This window comes from Anser cygnoides, chromosome 2, assembly GCF_040182565.1.
Source record: "Anser cygnoides isolate HZ-2024a breed goose chromosome 2, Taihu_goose_T2T_genome, whole genome shotgun sequence".
In the NCBI taxonomy this organism is placed as follows: Eukaryota; Metazoa; Chordata; class Aves; order Anseriformes; family Anatidae; genus Anser; species Anser cygnoides.
The window spans coordinates 27915392-27937309 of record NC_089874.1 but is presented as its reverse complement, the minus strand read 5'-3'; the positions used below and the strand labels follow the sequence as shown (position 1 = coordinate 27937309).

Genomic DNA, 21918 nt, shown 5'->3' with positions numbered 1-21918 from the left:
ATTTTAAGCCGCTGTCATTCAGGACATTTCTGCCGGAGCGCTCCTCCCGGCTGTCAGGAGGCCTCCAAAAGGCGAGGAGCAGACCTTAAAACCCCAGCCCGGCTCGGGGAGGAGGTCAGCAGACTGTTTCCAAGCCCCTTTGCCATCACCCTGTAAGCCAATGTGCCGGGGAGCGCCGCAGTTGGCTGACAAAGCGCCGCGCGGAGCTGCGCCCCCGCGGAACTACCTCGCAGCCCTTGTCGGGAGGGGGGGGGGGGGGGGGGTGAGAAATCCCCCCGCGATTTGCTGCTGCTCCGCTTAAACGCTGCACGGAGGAAAAAATCCCTGCCAGCCAATGCTGTTGTACAGCCTAATTTCCAAACCCGCCGGTGGAGAAACTCTGTGCTGGGAGAGCACGGCAAGCCGAGGAGGGGGATGCTCGCCCTCGCAGCACGCAGCGCAAAACTCGGGTTGGTTTTAGGTTCACCCAGGCGGTGAGCTCTAGCCCAATTAAAGCAGGGTGAAACCCGCAAAACAAGTTACTCCTTGCTTGCACCGTGCGGGAAGCTCCCCCCGGAGCAGGAGGGGGCAGAGCCCGCGGGCACGCCGGGGACAAATCCTGCTGCCGCCCGGCGGGGGCTTGCCGGGGGCAGGACGGGGCCAGGGCTGCGGCCACCAGCCCGCAGGTCCCCGCCCGCCCAGCGGGTCCCCTTGTCTGCCTGCCCTTAGCTTATTTGCCCCGGCCTTTTGCCCGTTCTTGAGCTGGCCCCCCGAGATATAAGTGGTCAGGGTCCGTGCCGCCTTCGCCAGCAGCTTTGTCGCAGGATTCGCAGGTGCTTCTGCAGCATGTTGCTTCTACCCAGGAAAAAAAATAATAATAGTAATAATGAAGAAAGAAATGAAAAGAAAGTGCCTGGCGTTTTATTGTCCTGTGGTGTCAGGCTGGAAATTCACCGGCAACTAGGCAGGAATTAAACGGGAAGGTTTCAATTAAGGGAATGGTGTAAAACCCCGGTGTCCTTATAAACGGACAGAGCTGAAACCTTAAAAATAAAATAAAAAGTCTACAATCTCCGGGTAGCTTTTTCTTTCTTAATATCTACGTGCTTTCCTAATGACAATTTTGAGCTCGACACAGCGCTGTTAGTTAAGAAAACTATTCGTTAGAATAGGACTAAGATGCTCCTGAAAGAAAAGCAGAGGAGATTCGGGGTAAATACGACCGAGCATGCCATTTTGAACACTTTCTGCTGCTCCCTAAATCTGAAGAAACAAAATACCTGCAAGCCTGTAAAGGTTGGCTCCTAATTCTACCAAATAAATACAAAGTTATTCGTTTAGGCCAAAGGAAACGCACTTCTAGTGTAAGTCAAGTGCAGCATTTGCGATATGCTGCACAGCTCGAAACATGGAGAACACGCATGTCTCGCATGTCTAGCTAATGTTCTTATCAATAAACATAATAGGGCGAGCCAGCTCTACCCCAGCAAAATTCTCGCTCGTTTGAATCGGCCGTGACCTCTATAAATTTCAGGCAATAAGGCTGAGTGGCATATGGCTCTATTAAAAGGGGGGAGAAAAGCAGAAGCACTTCATTTTTTTTTCCTCCAAGATTTCATTAGGAAAAGGTTTAATGGTGGAAGACGGAAAAAAAAAAAAAAAGAAAAAAAAAAAAAGAGCAGTGGTTTGCTGGTTGGAGAGGAATCGCAAGCCGGCGAATGGGGAACTTGAAGGCAGCCCAGCCTGGCTGCGGCTGTTCACTTTCTCTGCACAGCGCCTGGCTAGGGCGGAGGGGAAACATGTTTTCCCTCTGTGTTATCAACCTCCCTCAAGGAGGATCCTTTAACAAACTCAGTGGGAAGCTGTTGGTGTTGTCATTTCATTTCCCCTTCCTAACAGGCTGGGTACCGAAAATCCTACTCCTGCTTGGCGCTGCCCGAGCGATGCTCAGGCGGAGCGGCACAGGGGGCTGCACCTCCGCTGCCCGAAGCCTAACCAAAACTTCGTGCTCCCCGGCTGATAAGCAGTTCATCGCCGCGCAAACTTTCGGATTCACTCCCTAAATGCAGAGCATGGGGAGAGGGAGGCTGGCGTAAACGTGCGAGTAGCGACTTAGGAAGACTCGGGCTGGGCAGGGAAATCCTTTGGATCCCCCTCGAGCGTTTTGGCAGAAGACGCAGCCCAGCCGAAGAGCGCATCCCCTCCCCCTAGCCTGCCTTTTATTCCCGATTTTTTTTATTTTTTTACCATATTCGCATTGTTTCGAGGGAAACTGAAAAAAAGAAAAATCGTCTCCTTTTCTCTGTAACGCCAAGCACTCGGAACACACACACACATACACACACACAAAAAAAAAAAAAAAAAGGCATTCAGGTAATGAAGTCTGTAACTAAACGGTAATTGAATCAGCATAATTTGCACACTGAATGGTTTTCAAATGCTCCCAGTTTACAATTAAAGGAGAATTAATGCGCTTGTTGTTCAGACTGCGGCGCATTAGAATAAATCCAGCACTGTTGTTGTAATGAGTCGGGAGCAGTTTAACTGCCAGCAAACACATTTAAAATTTAACACGACGTATCGATCTCGCTCCGGCTTTTTGATAGATTATTCGCCGCGCACTTTTCTCCCCCCACACCCTCACCCCCGCCAGTAAAACCGCCGGGGCTGGCAGGGAAAAAGGGAATTTGGGGGGGGGGGGGGGGGGGGGGGGGGGGGGGGGATACCGAGGGAGGGCTCGGGCCGGCCGCGACCCCCTGCACTGGGCTCTGCGAGGCCGCGGGAGGAGCGCGCAGGCGGTCGGGTCTGGCCCCCCCCGATCCCCCCCCCTCGGTCCCCCCCCCCCCCGGCCGGGATCGGCGGCCCGCAGCGCCCCCAGGCGGCCCGGCCGCGGCAGCGCAGGGGGTCGCGGAGAGGAGCGGAGCGGGCAGCACCGCCCCCCGCCCCCGCCGGCCCCGCAGCCGCAGCCGGAGCATCCCCGGAGCGGGTGTCGGGGTGTTTGTGGCTCCTGGAAAAGGGGCTCCTTCCTTGCCCTCCGCCGGGGGGAGGATGCTCCGCAGAGCGCTCGGCTGGTGATGGCGCAGCAGGCAGGGCTGCGAAGTGGCAGCCCGCCGGGGGTCGCTCCTGGGGGTTTTTAAGGGGGGAGAAAGTGGGAGCGAAAGGAGAGAGAGCGCCGCTGTTTGCTCGCGTTCCCCCGGCTAATCTCAGGGGAGATTCGCCACGGAACCAACGGGACCGCACGCGGAAAACCCGCGCAGCTGCGCTCGTCGCTGCGCGCTGCGCTCCCGGGCGGCGCATCGCGGATGGGCACGGTGCTGGGGGGCTGCTGGGGGGCTCCCTGGGGGCTGCCACCCTCGGACGCGGGCAGGGGCAAGAAGTTGCCTTCTCTCCGGAGCCAGCCAGGGAGCCCCCCCAGCGGCGCTGCCGTGCCCGCGCCGGCACCGGGGGGCCCGGTCCAGGAGGTGGCACCGGGGAGCCCCCCGAGCCCGCTGTCCCCGCGGGCAGCAGAAGTTGCGGGGCTGCCCCCCCTGTGCCCCCCTACCGGCCCCGGGCTGCCCGGGCGGCGGCAGTTGCCGTGAGTTTGCTCGTTCTCCGCCGGGCTGCTGCCCCCTTCCCCGCCGCGCTCCCCCCCGGCACCGGGGGGCACTCACCAAGTAGAGGGTGGGCTGCAGCAGAAGGACCGCGTACCAGTACACAGCCTGCATCCTCGCCGCTCAAACTTCCCCCGCGCTGCCTTCGCTGCCTCTTTGTTCCTTCCAGAACATAGATCCACCTGACATCCACTTTACAGAACGAGCGGAGCTCTCACCAGCCTAGACAAAAATGAAATTATAGACCCCATGACCACAAGACAAGGTTAGGCTTGAGACAAGGGGGGAAGAGAGGTGCGTAGGAAAGGGGGGGCGGGAGAGAAGGAGGAGATGGGGTGTGTGGATGGGGGTGGGGGGGGAACAAAAAACGATTAAAATCGAGTTAATCCGGCGGCAGAGCAAAGTGGTCGCGCGGTCCGGGCAGGCTGCGGAGCGCCCTGTGGGCAGCGCTGCCCGGCGCTCGCTCCTTTTGCCGGGCTGGGGAGCCCCGGGGGTGGGCTTGGACGGCCCGGGGATGCCACCGCCAGCCCCGCCGCCCTCCCGCCCGCCTCCCTGCGCGCCCCCGCCGGGCACCGGGCGGCAGCCGCCCGCCGCGGAGCCCCGCAGCGCAGGAGCGCGGAGGAGAGGGGCCGGGGGCGCGGCGCCGGGGCTCCGGTGGCTCCAAGCCGGGACCCCCGGGCAGGCTCCTCGCCCCCCCGTCGCCCCCCGCACGCCCACCTCCCTCCCCTCCGCCGCTCCTAAAACGCCCAAAATGCTCGACCCGGGCCGGGGCCGCGCCGCGGGGCGCCCCGACGGGCTCCGACCCCCGACCCCCGGCCCCGGCCCTCTCCGCCCCCGCGCCCCGCGGACAGCCCCGGCGCCGCGGGGGGGCCGCGGCGGGGATACGTACGGCGTGGGGGGTCCGACGGCGGCCGGGGCTCCGCGGGGCGCTCCATGGGCGAGCCTAGAGGGGCCGAGCGGCGCGGCGCAGCCCGCCGCCCCTGCGCATCTCCTGGCCGCGCTCCGCGCCGGGCCGTCCCGCGGCCGCTGGGCATCCGGCGGTGGCGGGGCGGCTGGCAGGCTGTCCGTCCCCCCCTCGCCTCCCCTTCTCCGCACACAGCCGAGCAGGACACTTACGGGAGGAGGGAGCTGCCCGGGCTGCCCGCTCGCCTTCGGCGGGGGGCGCGGGCAGGAGCGGCGGCAGCGGCGCTCCGGGGCGTCCAGGGCGATTTGTCTCTATTAAAAATGCCTTATCGGCGAGGGAGCGGCGAGCGCCTGCTCTTTAACTTCAGATAAAATCTATCTGCAAAGACCTTGGCCGAGCATCTCGGAATAAAGCGCCGGAGCCGAGCGCCGTCCGAGCCTCACTGCTTGGGGAGAGAGAAAGAGCGGCGGAGGGGGGAGGAGAGGGGGGGGCTTGCCTGGCGGAGAGGGGAAGGGAGGAGGGAGAAAGGGGACTTCAGCGGCGTCCCATCCTCTCCTCCGAGCGGGGTGATGAATCAGAGCCCTCCCCGAGCGGCGAGAGCCGCCCCGCGCCGCCCGCCCTGCCTGCCCCGCCGGGCTGCTCGCCCTGCCCAGCGCCGGGAAGGAGCCGGCCGGAGCCTCGCTTTTTTCATTTCAGTTTTTCCGCCTCCCCCGGGAAGGCGTCCCGTGCACCGCCAGAGCTGCTCAGCCCGGAGCAGAGCCGGCCGGGGCTGCGGAGCCGAGCTGCGGGATGGCAGGGAGGGAAGGAGGGATGGAGGGATGCTTCTCCCCGCCGGCAGGAACCTGTAGCTGGACAGCCCCGCGGAGGGAGGCTGGGGAGGCTCGGCCCTGCCCCGTGCCGTGCCTAATCCCGCCAGCTGTCATGCAAAGAGAAAGGTCTCATCGACCTTGTTTGCCTTCTTCTTTACAAGTCCTGGGGGTTCTTCTCCTGCCCTCTTCCATCCTCCCCAAACCGTATCGTTACCACTGTGACATTGGGACAGGGTGAAGGGGAGGATGCCAACAGCACAGGGTTGCCTTACCAGATCCCCGGCCTCGACAGCAAAGCTCAGATTTATCACCTCCCAAAGGGGAGCCAAGAAGCAAGCCAGAGTGCTGTACAGAGCAGGAAACGAGAGAGAGAGACAGAGAGAGAGAGAGAGAGGGAGGACTTCACTTGTCCTGCCAAATCCTTGCTGCTCTCAGAGCATGTCCTTGTAATTAACATTTGCAATCTGAGGCTTCAATACCAATCTGTAAGATACTGTATTAAGTCGGGGGTCTGAGTCTGGGATGCTGTAATAAGAGGGGAGCAGGAAAGGGAGGAGGAAGGTAATGAATACTCCTTGGAAGAGCAGCACCACAGCTTCCCCCATGGCCATCGCTGCTCCAAACACCTGGAAGATGGACACCTCCATATGTCCCCAGCACCATCCCTCTGTTAGACATGTGGGACGCTCACGTCACGGCTTTGAACAGAAGCATGCAGCCTGCGAGGAATCATACTGTCATCCTGCCCCTCCAGACAGCCTCTGCAATACCATGCAGGCTGAAGCTGCCTAGGGACTTCTTGTTTCCAATGGGTAACAAATCAAAAATCACAGCTGACTTATCCCTCCTGCCAGCTGCCTCCTTCTTATCTATTCCACGCTTATTTCCCCATAAGTGAGGGGCTTTGTCTGCATTTATTAATCAATCTGTAGATAGAAAGATAAACGTTACTCTTTTAGTACAGAACAAACTTGCCACAAGCTGAGTGGAGCCTACTGATGACCTAGGCTATGGATCTTTGCAAGAAGCCACTGATATATATTTAGAGCCAGCATGGTTGCTCTTACCTTAGATAGGAGATTGCAAGGTTGATATGGAGGAGGAAGAGCAAATGAAAAGTCTGACCGATTTCCACAGGTCACATTCCTGAGGAGGCCAATGCTTGTTTGAGAAAGAAAATCCACTCTAGGGCCTGTTTAACTTGATTCGGCCTCTGCAAGGTTTGATCATTAATGTCTTCATATTGGAGGTGACAAGAAAGTAGTCCTTGGAGAATAATTCTTCCTCCAGCTGGGCAAAACAAATGTCTTCCCCAGTCTTTCTCACCCAGATCCTAGTGTCTCATTTAGGGGAGCACTGCAGAGGAACTTTGGGCTCCATTGGCATCACGAGAATGGCTCCTCTTGACTTCAGCCCACTGAAATCTCCTCCTCCTGTGAATTCAGTGAGATCTACAAACAGTCTGGTCTGCATGCTACCTACCTGAGGCATCAGAAGGTTCTTGAGGTAAAGGTCTTAAGGGGGAGGAACCTGTTTTCTATCGTGTGGGGGCTGATCCAAGGCTTCAGGGAGGACTTCACACATCGGCTGACCTCCTCAGCCAAAGGCACCGAGAAAACTGAAGCTCTATTTGGACTGCTTCTCTCCATTGTCTCTCCAGAAGACAGGAACAAGGATCATATGGAAGCCTGGATTGATCTTTTTTGCTAAAGAAAAAAATATAAAATAAAATATAAAAAGCAGGCTACAATGTATTCCAGCTGTGAACATTTTCAAAGGGAATGCACTGCTTATCTGACATTTAGGATTTTTCGACATAGTCATTTGACTTTTATCTGATTCTGTAATATTGGCAGAGCAGCTTAAGTGAAATATTAGATTTTTTAAAGTTAATTTTAATTTCAACCATTTGGATACTCTATGTAATCTTAGCAACAAGGTCCTCAGCAAGGTAGTGTGAGCTACTGGGGCTTTAAAGAATCACAAATTCTGGGTTTACTAATGGACTTTTAAAAAGTCCAATTAGAATTTAAAATGCAATTGGGCTATTTTTAAAGCTTTGAAATATATTCTGACCTTTAGGTAGCTTCCCTGTTATTGCGAAGAAAGCTTCCTGGCTTGCAGAACTAAAAGGGTCACAGGCAGAAAATCCAAAGACAATGGCAAGTGATTAATAATTGCTAGAGGTTCCAACAGAAGATGGGCGCATGGTTTAATTGCTTGAGGCACTAGAAGAAGATACAGTGTTCTAATGATAAATATCAAGTAAGTGGACTAAATTTACTGTGCAGTGTAGCTAACCTCCCTGCACATGGGCAGTTATGTATGAAGTAAAACTGGTAAATAGATCTGAATCCTATGCAATACAATTCATAGAGCATAAGTGTTTATTCTGGAAATACTGCTTGGGGAAGAAAAAAAAAAAAAAAAGTAAAGAAGAGAAACCAAAGGTGGGCCAAAGTACTAAGGGCTGAAGCAAGCCTTAGGAGGTGAAAACCGACACAGCTTAACCACCATTTTTTAGTCTGCTCTGAACCAGACTTCTTTTCTCTGTTTCATTGTTACAATCAATGCCTGGGTCAGGAATTTTGGTGAAGTCATGGAAGTTTTGTCCCATCTCTTTAAAGGATATATTAAATTGTTAACAATGGCTGTCTTCAAACAAAAAAATCGGCCTGTGCTATGAGCAAATATCATCTCATCTATATGCATGTTGAAGTACTATTGAACTCAAGTGGAGTTGCATATGCACTACAATGACAGATTATGGCCTCCACAGCTTTTCTATATTTGTACTATACAGTACAGGCCAGATGCCTCATATCACTCATGTAAATAATCTTACTGAAATGTTCTTCATACTGCCAACCGTTAATTCATCAGGCCCTCTCTTTTTATTCCTTCCCCTTTTCATATATTAAATAGATTTAGTTTGGTTTCAAGGAAATCTTCATGTACAAACACAGTATTTTTACTGTTAGTATAAATACTACAAACAGAGTCCCTTGTCATATCTTACTTCCATTTCAAGGTCAGAATATGACTGTATATACTATTCATATATCTAAATATAAAAATATCTCTGTGAGACTTTTATTTTTATTGCATTGATTTCTGCCTACTTACAGTCAAAGACATACTGTGAAGTGGTGTTACTCTGTATTCCATATGGAAAAATACAGGAATACTCCAACCACTACAAGGGAAGTGTCTTGAATTCATGATGTTTTTAATTATTTCTCCTGTCATTGTGTCATGAGGAATCATACAATGGTGGAGTGAGCTGTGGCATTCAGCATCAAAGATGACTAAAAGGTAATGTACTAATAGTAATGCCTGGATCACTCAGTGCTTCTGTGATATAAATGTGAGCAAGCCTACAGGCTTCACTGGACTTATTCCAGGTGACACCCTGTGTGCGCACACATACTCAGGATTTTTCCCAAAATACTTGAGATAAGGTGAGACATAAATTATTGCCTATATGAATAAAATTTACAGCCAAGTTTATCTACAGGACTGGCTCATTAATAATGCCTTTAAATCCAAGGGAAAAAAAAAATCTCATGAATCATGAATGCAATAAGTAAAAAAGCTTTCTAATCTTCTTTGCATAGGGAGCTTCTTTTCTAACATAATGTGTATAATAGAGATTTGTATTTGCATTCACATTTATTTCATCCATTAGATCTTGACAACACAGGAAATCAAAGAGTTTTAATAATACCCATAAGAAAAGAAAAGAAAAAAAGAAGAAAAAAAATTAAAGTAATGGAAGGTGTCTGTACTGAACAAAGAGTAATGTTGTCCAGAAAATACCACAACTTGGGTGATTTTCCTAAAGACATAATTAGATTTCAGAAATACTGTAGGACTAAGTGATTTTTTAAATTAAAATCCAATTATTGGAATACTTCATGATGGCCACTCTAGGGATTATTAGCTGACAGCAACACTTGTTGAAATCGTAAAACTTGATAACAAAAGTTTTATTAAAATCTCCTGTGTGTTTTTTAATTGCACAGTAACCCAATGTACATAATATCAGCTGGAAAGGCTTTATGCAAAAGAGCTAAAATATGAGAGAGTTAAATTGTCTTAAGGTAGAAATTGATCTGAGAGACAGTTTTTGAGGCCGATTGTCTTCACTTTCTGAGAGGAATAATGTAAGGAAGAACCTGAAGGCTTCTTGAATTTCCTGCAGGGCCAGAGGAAGGACAGACAATCACAGCTGAAGGCACCATCAAAGCAACGGCTCTTGGGCTCCTGGGAGCACATCGCTCTTCAAGGCTTGGCCAAAAAGTGCTTTGTACAAGCTCTGAGCATCCAGCGCAGAAGTCAGCTCCACAGAGAAAAAGAGGAAAAGGCAAAACTTCTCCCTGAGAGCCTGGCAGGGTAGGACATCCTGGCTCTATATCACATGTGCCTTAAGCAGGAGTCAACTCCCTGACACAGCATTATGGCCACTGAAGGGAGATCTCATACTGTCTTTCTCTCACTCATTTTTTCTCAGTCACACCGCAGCAGTTGCTTATGCTCAACTGGGCCAGGTTGACCATCCTGAAGACAGAATTTACCTGTTACTTTATGGAGCAGTTGCTGCATAAGGGCAGGATGTCAGGCTGTCAACATCTCCAAAGGCTCTGAGGGCAGCTCCTTCCTCACACCATTCCCTCCCTTGAGTTTTGTGCCAGGAACGTTACAGCATGGCCAACAGACAGAGCCCAGAGTGGTGCTGGGTCTTCTGCTCCAGGCTCACTTGTTCATGGGAACCTGGACTGGAGCTACAGCTTCTATGCACTGCAATAAACAACCCCACAGCCCTGTTGACATCAAGGGAAGTAAAGGTGGTGAATGGCTGGAACTGCTGATGTCAAAAAGAAACCTTATTCTTTTTTTATGGAGACAGCTGATAAAGGGGCAAATTATCTCACTTGGAACAGCCCGAGAGCTGAGCTCAGACGCAGGACTCTTCATGCCAAATGCTGTTGCCACTGGCTGTAGCTAAGATGAAGAGGGCTCCTGGGTGAGTTTTCAATGAGATATGTGCAGCTCTAAACCCTTCCCGACTGTTTTTTCCTTGTGGATGGCTTGTAATCTACCTACCACGCTGATTTGGCTGGCAACTCATCGGTGGCAGAACATGAGTGAGGGTGAGAGTTTACCTTTCAAAATGACATAGCTTAGTATACTTGGTTTTGTAAGGCAAGATGAGATATTGGGGAACAACTCAGAAATTTCTGCCTTTCATGTTTTAGACCCTTAAACTTGATCTAGCAGTCTATTCTTCTTCAGACAAATGAAAGTTTTGAGACTTCCTGCAAGTGAGGTAGAATTGATCCTTTGTGAAAGTTCATGTTTGGATACTTCTTGCATGAAAACGTGTCAAATCTCACCTTGTAATAACAATACAATAATTAAGTGCTTTTGCCTAGCCAAGCCTACGTCTGCTATGAAAACAAAATGAGATATTTTAGACCAGAATATTCTGAAATCTTTATTAGAAATGGACAAATCTTGGAAGAACTTTCACCTTTGATGAAAGCCTGAAGTAGACTTTTGTCTTTGCTTTACAAGGGGAGAGAAAGCTTCAGGCAACTTATTAAAGAAATTGCAGAAGAAATGAAATTCCTACTTTTGCATGCAGCTGTTGCTGAGGTATGAATACTTGGCTGCAAAAAGACAGCTGTCAGAATCACCAGTATTAATGAATATATATTTTGAAACAAAGGAATGTTGATTTGTCGAGTTACTTTGTTGTGCTGATGCAATAGCTGTACTGCACACAGACGCATTTCCATTTTACTCTTGAGAAAACTTTACTAAAAAATATTGGAAAGTAAAGCCAAAAATCAGATGAAAGAGAAGTAACTGATTCCTTTGGTTTACATCATTTAATGTAAAAAATCATACTCTCTCTGTCAAAGGTTTATAAGGGATGCCGGGGGGGGGGGTGCGTGGGGGGTGTTAATTACGCTGGATTATTACAATCTTCCAGTGCCACCTTGTGGTTTAGCGTAAGACTGCAAAATGCATCCAACATTAAACTTCACATTTCCCAAGCATAAACACCCAATTGCGCATGTAGCAGTCCATAAGTTAAGATAACAAACTGCGAGTGGGAAGAGAGTTTTTCATCCTGTGTATTGAACAGCATTTTTCTCTGGTTACAAACAACGTACCAGCTTTTGCTGGTACAAAGTTGCACCCATCAAGCCTGGTGCTGACATTTGCGTGTTTCTCAAAGGACATGCTCCAAAGCATATTGCAGACAGACTCTGAGGGAGGCTCTCCAACAGGCTATGTCAGAACTGCTTTAGCGTTGCTCCATGTCTATGCCATGTACTTTAGTACCAAGTATGTGCTTTTTGGTTTAAAACTGCTGTTCTTACTTTACCGTGAGTGTATCACCATACACGGCCTTACCACATGTGGGCCACTATTCCAGTGCTACACCACTCCCACTTCCTAAACCTACTAGGACTTCCGTTGCTGCAATCTGAGGCTTCATCATTGAATCACACTTTCAGTAATGGGATCACTGTTCCTGAGCAGAGACCTTAGACATTGCTACAAGACCAACACCTTGCAAAAATATACATAGTACCTTGGTGAGAAGGGATTTGCACCAACAGGTAAGTGGACTTCTTAAAGCTGGAAGTGAAGAAATACACATCACCCAGAAATAAAATTGGCCCATTTCAGGTGGACATAACCTCTCTGAACAGGAAAAGAACACCTTCGAGAAGGAAAGGTGTACAAGACAGCAGCAACAGCAGTGACAACAGCCTTAGCTGCCGGCTGGCTCACGCTCAGCTGTGAACTGCGTTTCATGGGTAGGAGAGTACAGTTCCCACGCTACCTCACCCCACATCCTAGAGAAACTGCCATTTTCAGCTGTACAAGACTTGGAGACCTGGCAAAGACATTTAGAGGACATCAAAAATTAAACCAAGGGGAATCCAGTTGCTTGTTTTCAAAAAATCCATACAACTCATGGAAGGCAATTGTATGAAAATAATCTCTAGGTTGCTAAAGTTGAATTGACTACTAAGATCAAAATCATTCCTGGATAATTATGTCTCAAATGATCTTCCAGTGCCAGTCAACCATTATATAACAGCTCTTAAATTGGGATTCCTGTTTTGGAGAATGAACCATTTAGCCTACTGACAGAGCCATCTTTTACATTTCAGCCCACACTCCTTACAAATCTGTGCTGACAAATCTGTTGTTTCGTGTCATCTGTCGATAGTATATATTATGCCATTTTCAAAGGTGCTGAGCTTATGTACTGTACCACTCATAAGATAATAGGATCATAAAACATAATTGTAAGAAGCACATTTCAGGAAGATTCATCTTCCTCTTGAGGATATAAGATGTGTCCATGGTTTTATATCCACACATAGATTTAAGGAGACTATCAGATGCTGACAGAGGCCTGATTTAAACAGCAATGTTAGAGCAAGGTGGCCATGATCACTCCAGCTCCCCAGGTAAATCCAGCCTTGTAGATCTCATTTTGTCTCACAGATGTGGAGGACAGTCTCAGTATGAATGTCTAGACTCTTTCTAGCCAAACGCATGCTAACTAAGTAGGCATCTATGTGCACATCAGAACTTGGATGCAGTATTTTACCAAGTTTGGGTATCTCCAGATTCAGATATACAGTCTGAAATTACTCTGCAATAACAACAGACTGTTTAGAATAAAATCTGCATTTCCAAGCTGATTAGTTCAAACACAGAAATAGTAAATTTGGGTTCTAGAGATCAGAATTCTAGAATTTATATGTCCCTAGTCTTAAGGGGAATTACATTTCAAGTTAAGTGTGTGTGTGTGGAGGAGGAAATTATATAGTTAATTATGTTTTAAGCTCGATGAAATTTTGAAACATTGCCAGCATGGCAGAGTGCACTGAGATAAAACAGATGTAAGGATCTCAGTTTTAGAACTTGTTCAGTATAAGCCCTTGTTGACTAAAATTTAGTAAATCCTGGAGCTTGGTAGTTTAAACTCTGACTTTGAATTACATCCACAGATTTAATGAACAATCTTTAACTGGATCAAGTATAAAGCTGGTCAGAGAAAATGATAAATAGGTACCTGTTTGTTTCCCATTTGAGTGCTGGGCACTGCAAAGATAGATTAATTACCCTTAATTAACTATCTCCTTTGTAGAAGCTTGAAGCAAACAGTCTAATGAGGCCAAAAAGAGTGGAAGCTACTTGATTCACTTAATGTGCAGGTATCGTCTGCACAATTATCTGCCCTCTAAGCAAATGGGGTGCACTCATAGCAACCCAGCTCCTGGCCCTGGTAAATTTGACAAACAGAAGGAACCTGGGGAGACAGAAAACTCCGAGTGCTCACAGAGACAACATAGCACAGTGTTAGCTGGGGGAAAACAGCACTTGTGCTACTGAAGACAAAGCAAGTTTTGTGTAAGGGCAGCATCCATCTGAAGAGGACTGAACATCTCCAGCAAATGTGTTCCCTGAACCATACAATATCTATATATTCTCTTGAACTAAAGATATCAGTCTGAGGACAAGAAATCTAGCTTACACTGTTAAGAAGTTACCTTACAGAGATTCAGTTGTCAGGCACACAGATAATCCAGTTTCTGATGCCACAGAAAACAGTACAATGATTTGCCTGCCATATGTAACAGGGATGGACCTCTGAAGGCATCTAGTCAGTTTCTTACACAATACCAAAAAGGATCTGGTAGCTGTGGACCATAATAATATCAATATCAAGGGGAGAAGCAGAAAAGACAAAACATGATCTTTTAGGCAGGGGGCTAAATAGTAGTCTGAAATACCCCCAGAACCTTGCTCATAAACAGAGAAAATATACACCTGAAAGAATGGTTGAGCAAAGACAAAAGGGTAAATTTCTGAAACTCTCTGGAACAGACAAGATCTACATCAGAAGGAAAGCAAAGCCAAATGAGAACCACGTCATTGGTTCATTCAGAAAATTATGCAGAACTTTTTAAATAAAACTCAAGAAAAAGCAACACTTGTGAAAAAGCACCTGCTCTTTCCAATCCTCTGTAATGTTATAGCTCTCTTTCTTTTTAAGCAAGCCAAACGGCATTCCTCTTCACAGAATCCACAGCTCTGTCAAGACACCTTCATGGGGTGTCTACTGCCATGATATCTGAAGGGAAGCTCTCTTCCCTCTGTCCCTCAGAGGACTCATAAATTCTCATTAAGAAAGGATTTTATGAGTGACAACCCCTAGAGGCAGCACTGCCTCGTCTCCATGATGACATGCCAAGATTAATCAAACATCCAGAGTAGCTGTATTTCCCAGTCCATTCACAGACAGCAGGTACCCCATTCTTGACTTGAGGCACAGCTCAGAACTGTCAGCTCAGTGCCCACTTTCAAAGTACCTTTAGATAGGGTGGGAGCTGGAGCACCTGAAGCTTTGGGAGGGTATTGATAAACAAAACACGTGAAAGTACAGTGCTCTCGGGAACTAACTGGGAAGGTCTATTCTTTGCCCAGAGCCCACAGTTAGGGAGTTAAGGAAATAACATACAAGGATTCCTTGTTTGTAAGGATTTGTAGGGAATGAATGACTTCTCTCTCCTCATTGATCTGAATACACTGGGGAAGGACTTCAGCTCCTAAATTTCCATTCATTTGACATTCCCTCCTTCTGCTCCAAGATACTGGTGTTTAAATCAAGCAGACTTTTTCAGTAGAGTGGAAGGATGGGATCATATGCGTGCGATAAAGCATGGCCAGATAGCTGATAAGCATTATTAGGACTTTGCTAGAGGTACTCAAAGGTCCCAGGGGACAGCTGTTGTACAGAACAGTGTCAGAGGTGCCTGCTCTGTCCTATCCTCAGGATTGTTTTAGAAAAAAATGTAGACATGGCCCATTTTGATTACATACCAAAAGACAGTATTGACTCAGCAGCTCTAAGAAGTGTCCTGCTTCAAAGAGACCTGCAAAAAGGCTGTAATATATTCTTATATTACATGCACAGTGACTATGCCCATAGGAGCAAAAGAGTTCAAAAAATTAACATGAATTGTATTTGACTTGAAGAAAGTGAACAACTTAAAACAGAGAAAGCTGGGGATGAGGAAAATAAATGTGACAGGCAAAAGGGTAAACATTTTTGTATGGTGTGGAAATTGTTTTAAAATGTCATATTAGAGGCTCTTACTAAGCCAGTAATAACTATCAAAAAAAAAACCACTTTTAAAGGAAAAAAAATAACACATTAGTTATAGTAAACAACAGGGTGAAGAAAGCTTATGAAAGTAAAAAAACAAACAAGAAGTTTAATCCAAGTGAGAAAAAAAAATCATAAACCTGGGAAGTTAAACGGACAAAAAAAAAACTACAAGGAAGCCCAAAATATTTTTAGAAGCAATTTGCTGAAGGCGTAAAACTGTTTCATAGAAAAATCTTTTTAAACACCTCAGAGGTAGGAAGCTTGCCAGCTAGTTAGTCAGGCAGATACATGATCAAGATGTAAAAGGAGTGCTTATGGAAGATAAGGCTGAAAATGTTTAATGAATTTTTCCACTAGTGTTCAGGGTGGAGGATCTGAGGGAGGCTCAGGAAGCACAGTATTTTATATGGGGGAAGAATGTGATAATCTGTCCCAGACTGAAATGTTAGAGGAAAAGACTTCAGAACAAATGATATAATAAGTTGTGACAAATCAGGTTCCAGGACTAAATAATGTTCACTCAAGAGTCCTAAAGGAATTCATGTATGAAACTGCTGAGCAACCAACTCCGTTTTGTAACTTACGTGTACCAGCCTCACTGCTGGAGATGTTAAGGGTGATGCCAATTTTTTTACAGAGTTGTTGACCTGAAACTAGGAAATCTGAATTCCATCTTGGGGAAATTGGTGGAAATGATATTGAAGAACAGAATTAATAGACCCAAGAATAAATACATTATGTTGGAGTTGGGCCCATGTGACTTCTGTGGAGGGACGTCATGCTTCATATATCTATTACCTTTCTTTGAAGAATTGATTAACATGTAAACGAGGATACTGCAGATCATGAGGAGTAAGTGGATTTCTTAAAAACTTTTGCCAAACTCTCTCAGTTAGGTCTTTAAAAGCAGTAAGCTTTCTTTGAGCGAGCTTGAAAGTCCTGTTACAAATTCATTTTTTTTCCAATGGGGGAATTTAGCCATGGGTCTCATAGGGATCTTTGTGGACATTTTTGGTGTTCAATGGATTTGCAATGATCTCAAAGGATCATGATAGCGATGTTCCAAAATTTACTGATTGTACAGATAGGAAAAAAAGTGAAGACGGCAGTGAAGAAATATTTCATTTACAAAGTGGCTGGCATGCAAAATGATAATAAATTTAATGTGAAATTCAAGGTCAGAAAGGTAGAAACTTATTTAAACATGTACTCTAAACTAGCTATTTGCACTCAGGAAAGAGGTATGTGGAAAGTTCTCTGAAACTATCAGATTGACAGTCAGTGGAAATTGTACAGACAAATTGATCTTTAACATTTTTTGAAGATAAAGGGCAAACAAGTCAGAAAACATGAGTACACCATTCACAAATTGTTACTATGTCCCTGTTGTTGACTGTGCACAGGTCTGATCACTGTATCTGCAAATGACTTTGACAGAAGTAGGAAGGCTGCAGAGAAAGATAAGAGCAATCACCACTGTGCTGCAGTTCCCACATAAGGAGAGCCTCTACAAACCAGGCTCCTCTGCTAGCAAAACCAATGGCAAAGAAAGAAAACGATCTGGAGAAGGTAAGCAGGCAATGATTTTTCACTGTTTCTCTCAATACAAGAATGCCTACCCAGTGAACTGAGAAAGTAGTACTTTTAAAGGAAAGTGAAGGTCAAGATGTAAGTGAATTCTGGAGCTTGAGACTGAAGGATGTGCAGGTTGTACATCTGAAAGGATGGAAAAAGACAACTTCATGGAAGATAGAGCCAGTAGATGCTATTAAAGGGTGACAATAGTCCAGTTGCTCTCTCTAGGTCTGTCAATGTTTAAATTGCTGGTTACCTGAAGCTGGGAATTTTTGTTCTTATACACTTCCATATTACCTGTCAGAGGCAGACTTTTGGTCTAACCAGAGTTTTTATCTATCTAGCCACCTTTAAACCACGGGAACACAGATGCACAAAATACGACTAGAAGAAACCATTTGAATCACAGGGTCCGGTCCTTGGCAGGACAAGCCTCCAACAGCAGCTACCTGGCTCAGAAAGGATCTGCTGAACAAGCAGTCTCCAAGGGCCATAAAAAGCCACACTTAAAAACTAAAATAAAAGGAGAAAAGATAAAACTGCAGTGACTTACCAGAAGAGAACACAGGAGATTGAAGGGTTCCATCTTCTCCTCCATCCCTCCCAAAGTAAAACAGAACTGCAAAAAGCAGATGCCTACCCAAAAAAAAAGTAATAATAATAATTTTTGCTGAACTACTGTGGGTGAAAAAATAATCTCTTTTGAATGAAAATGCATCATTTTTTTAATTCTTCTATTCCTAAAAATACAGATGCCTAGATGCCTAGATGCTGTTTTTGAAAAGTCTGATGTTACGTTTTCCTTTCTGTATTGCAATTTATGTTTAGGTGCATCTGAGTGAGTAGGACTCTCAGAAGGCAAAAGAGGTGCCAATTTTTGTAAAGGAAATGGAAGTGCTGTTATTCAACTCTGCTATACGATCACTAAATCTTAAAGCTTGTCTCATAGTGGAGGAGCAGTGAAGCAAGAAATTGCTAATGCAAAGTGTATAAGAGAAGATCCACTAGAGCAGGATTCAGGCCTCATCCCAAAAGCCACTGTTGCAAAGGAAAAAAAGAAGAAATATGTGGGCAGTGGAGAGCACTATGAAAATAAAACAGCTTTTTTAAAAAAACAAACAAAAAAAGAACTTACTAGCCATTTTAGTACTGTATTCAAAGTTTAATCGTGTTATAATTTTGAGTGCAGTGTTTAGACTTCAATAATGCACACAAGTGACAGACAGCACAGCTCCCCAGAATCTAAACCACATCGGTACATTGATTTAGGAGTGGGAGAATAATATAATTTGTTTTAAAATTGGTGATTATCTACCTGAGAAGACAGGCTGGTAGTAGCACTTCAGATTTGAAGATTTGTAGCTGAAAGTTGCTTGCTGTCCCTATGGGGTTCCTTGGGACCCTGCAGGCAATGCTGGTGGACAGTCACTAGTGGGATGTTTCTGCAGATTCACTCAGAACATGTCATTCTTCTATGAATGAAGAGAAAAAGCTTTTAGATCTCTGTTTAATCTAGAGCTTTTAAGCATCTGTTTTAACTCTGCTAACTTCAGCATTACCATGTATCAATGGTGCTGTTAGTACTCTTTAAATTATGCACATGTTTAAAATGTTTTCAGGATCACAGTTTGTATTCCTCCAGGCATGCACCCAGCTGTGTCTGGCAGGTATAGGCATGTAGAGCTATGTTATATGATTGATAACTGAAACCATGTGGCTGCATAAGTCTTCCCAGTTTAAGACTATGAAACAGTTCACATGTGGACAAATGACATCATGTTTTCCTGAGGTGCTGTAAAACATAATATTCCCAACCAATATTGATTTCACACTATTTACTCGATCCAGCTGTTGTAATTTCTGCAGTGAATACTTTCATCTCTTCATGACACTGCAAAGGCATTTCTAAACCCAAAAGGTAATCTTCCATATCCCACATTGTCTCTGGTGTCTTCTCACAAAAGAAAGGCTACGAATCCTTCTACAAACCTACTGACTTGGCATATGTGCTATGAACAAAATTGTACCTACATTTTAGATAAACTATAATATCATCTGGGTTTTATGTATTTGCTTATTTATGGAAAACATGGAATCGTTTGCAAAAGTAATTTGCTGAAAATGTAGCCTTCAGGATGTAGCTGCAGCCGTAATTGACAGAGCTGTAAGCATATTTATGTGTGTGATACCTATATGGCAATATTTTAACAGGCCTTAAATACACAGTTATATAGTGCACAGTACTTCACTGTCAGCTGTGTGAGGTGTTAATGCATCTTAATATTCAGCATGTTCAGAGATTCACAACTATTGAACAATTCATTCTCACAGTAATAGCTGAAGCAGAGTTTGGTTATACAAGGGAACAGTAAATTGGAGAATGTAAGGGATTGAACATATTGTAACCTTCGGGGAAAAAAAAAAATCTCTAGTTATTCCACATAAAGCTATGATGAGCTCCAGCCTCAAGGTTAGGCTGTGCACTGTACTTGTTGAAAGCAACTAACCTGGTACATCATTCTGTCAATAGATGCTGCTATGGATCTAATTTCCAAAGGTTTTGCTGGGTTTGTGATGCAAAGCAAAATGCTTCATATTCTTCACATCCCCTTGTGCTCTTTGGGCATGAACCAGGAGCCTTTACTCTCTGAGGGACTGTTCAGCTGATCCCTCTTTCTTAAATATTGCTAACTGTATGGAGAGCCAAATATGCAAAAGGGATCTAATTTGGGCAGTTTCCATAGCTATCATTTCTGATGTGGGATTCATCACATCTACGTGTAACCATCAAAAAATTTGGCCTGTAGACTTAGCTAGCTGTCTAGTTTTCACAGAGGGCTAGGGCAGGAAACTCCATAGGGCAATTCGTCTTGCCTAACTCAGACATGAAGCTTTAGAGCATTTTGACATTTGATTTAGATTCCTGGCACCAATTAGGTACCTGCTTTAGTGAGACCATATTGCGCTTTGAAGATGCCATCTCTCTCCACTGGCTGCAGAAGGGGGGCTAACATAGATTAAATTCTATATTTCAGGCAACCAAAGTTAGAGAGAATGAAAACCATTTCTTGTGTCCTCTAACCTGCTGGAATCATTAATTGTGGATTTTAAATGATGGTATCGAGGCAGCCCTTTGCCTGATGTTGCTTTCAGATACATTATACACTCACTAAAATGTTAACCTTAAAGTTCAAATTCCTTAATGTTCAAAATCAGAAGCTATTTTCTAAAAAAAAAAAAAAAAATAATGTCCTGGGATACAAGACTGAAATCACCCTTGAAGGTCAAACTACATCTACATAATACAAATACAAAATATGTAGGCCATCTACATAATACCATTGTATGTATATAGGGAATGAACCAGTAGCATTTACTGTCAGAGAGCAGCAGTTATTTCCAAACACAGCTGAGGTGCTTCCAGCAGTGAATTGTTCACATGCTGCTTGATGTAAATAAGCCCTTTTTACAAGCTCCCTGGGGCAGGGATCTATTCCTCCAAGAGGCTCACCTCAGCCACCTGGTTAAAAATAAACGAATAATACAATGCACAAAGACATCGGGGATACCTTTGCCATTTTAATTCCAGGCAAAACAATTTTTCTTTCACTGTTTAGCATAAAGATTTCATGGCTGAGGACTGTGGCCATACACCTACTCTAGATGCTTCTTTTGGCTGCACAGCACACCATGCCCTAGACGTCCCTGATTTCTGGATTTCTGTCTTTGGCCATTCATTACTTGCTTAAACTGAGCTGCCCTGGTAGGCATCAAAATGAATGGATGAAAAACAGTCTGAATATGGTAAAGAGCAGAGCAGTGGAGCACTCATTCAAATTTTTGTAGCATTTGGCCTCTTTCAGCAGAGGAATAATAGATTAATAGATTAATACTCACTGTGTAGCTCTGCTGGCAACGTTCCCTCCAGTTTTAACTGCTGCCTATGAGCAAACCCAGAAATAAAAGACCAGTGTACCATTTGGTGGAGTTATGCCCACTTCACTCATCCATTGTCCTCATTAGCAAAAGGCCTGAAGAAAAATGACTCCATTTGTATTAATTTCTTAACCAAAATTCCCACTGGATACCCAGCTGTCAGAACATCCCTATGTTTCAAGGCATTCAAGCATTTCTGAACCAAGATTTGAGTTTTCCTCTGTGTTAATTACAGGAACAACATGCTGAGCTGATCTTCAGTCAGAAATCTCCTTTTTGCCACCCAAGAATGTGTCACGTACAGCTTATGACTGAAAGAAGTGAGAAGTCACAGCTGCATTTAGCACTCACATAAAATTGAACTTGCATTTTTGAGAGGGCATTGCAAAAGAATTTGAAAGATTCTCACTGGATCAAATACTGTAACAATAATCTGCAGCAGTAGCATAACTTTGAGCTTCTCTTGCCCTAACTTTGTGTTTTCTTCTACTGGGAGGAGGAGATCCAACATTCTGAATTTCCCAGTGATCCTGCTGCCATACTGCTGCCTAGGGGTGAAAGAAAAAGAAAAATGAGATATGAGACCTTTTCCAAATGAAGAGGTAACAGCGATGAGATGTGACGGGACACAGCCCTTGCAAAGGAAGAGACTGGAAATGGAAGAAGCAAGTGAGATGAAAGCAAAAAATTATTTATAATTGTAAACAGGCTCATTGTAAAGGGAAGTGAAAAGGTCGTTGGACTGGAATCAGTGACTGACAAAGATGAAAAAGAATACGGTGTGATGAAAGGATTCCTATTATGTACAGCAGCGGGTTCTTGAAAATGGAAATACTGTACTCTTATGTATCAGATGATGCTAGTCAAGCTGTTAGCAAAAGACTGTATGAAAGTGACATTACTCAAGGAGAAACA

At 45.5% G+C, this 21918-nt stretch overlaps 1 protein-coding gene across 7 annotated transcripts in view; it reads right to left on the bottom strand.

Annotated features, from left to right (window-relative positions):
* NXPH1 (neurexophilin 1) overlaps positions 1 to 21918 on the bottom strand; it is a 178473-nt gene that overhangs the window by 137821 nt on the left and 18734 nt on the right. The window contains exons 2-5 of one of the 7 annotated variants that reach the window (XM_048075414.2): positions 18383 to 18539; positions 17621 to 17703; positions 6350 to 6988; positions 3630 to 3791 (exon numbers count right to left, since the gene is read on the bottom strand). In XM_048075414.2, the coding sequence (XP_047931371.2) occupies positions 3630 to 3683 (54 nt within the window). In that variant the 5' untranslated portion in view covers positions 3684 to 3791; positions 6350 to 6988; positions 17621 to 17703; positions 18383 to 18539. Of the gene's footprint in view, positions 1 to 3629; positions 3792 to 4286; positions 4306 to 4458; positions 4650 to 4685; positions 5471 to 5554; positions 5665 to 6349; positions 6989 to 17620; positions 17704 to 18382; positions 18540 to 21918 lie in introns of those variants that run through there. The other 6 variants (XM_048075416.2, XM_048075417.2, XM_048075413.2 and 3 more) reach the window with 6 other exon arrangements.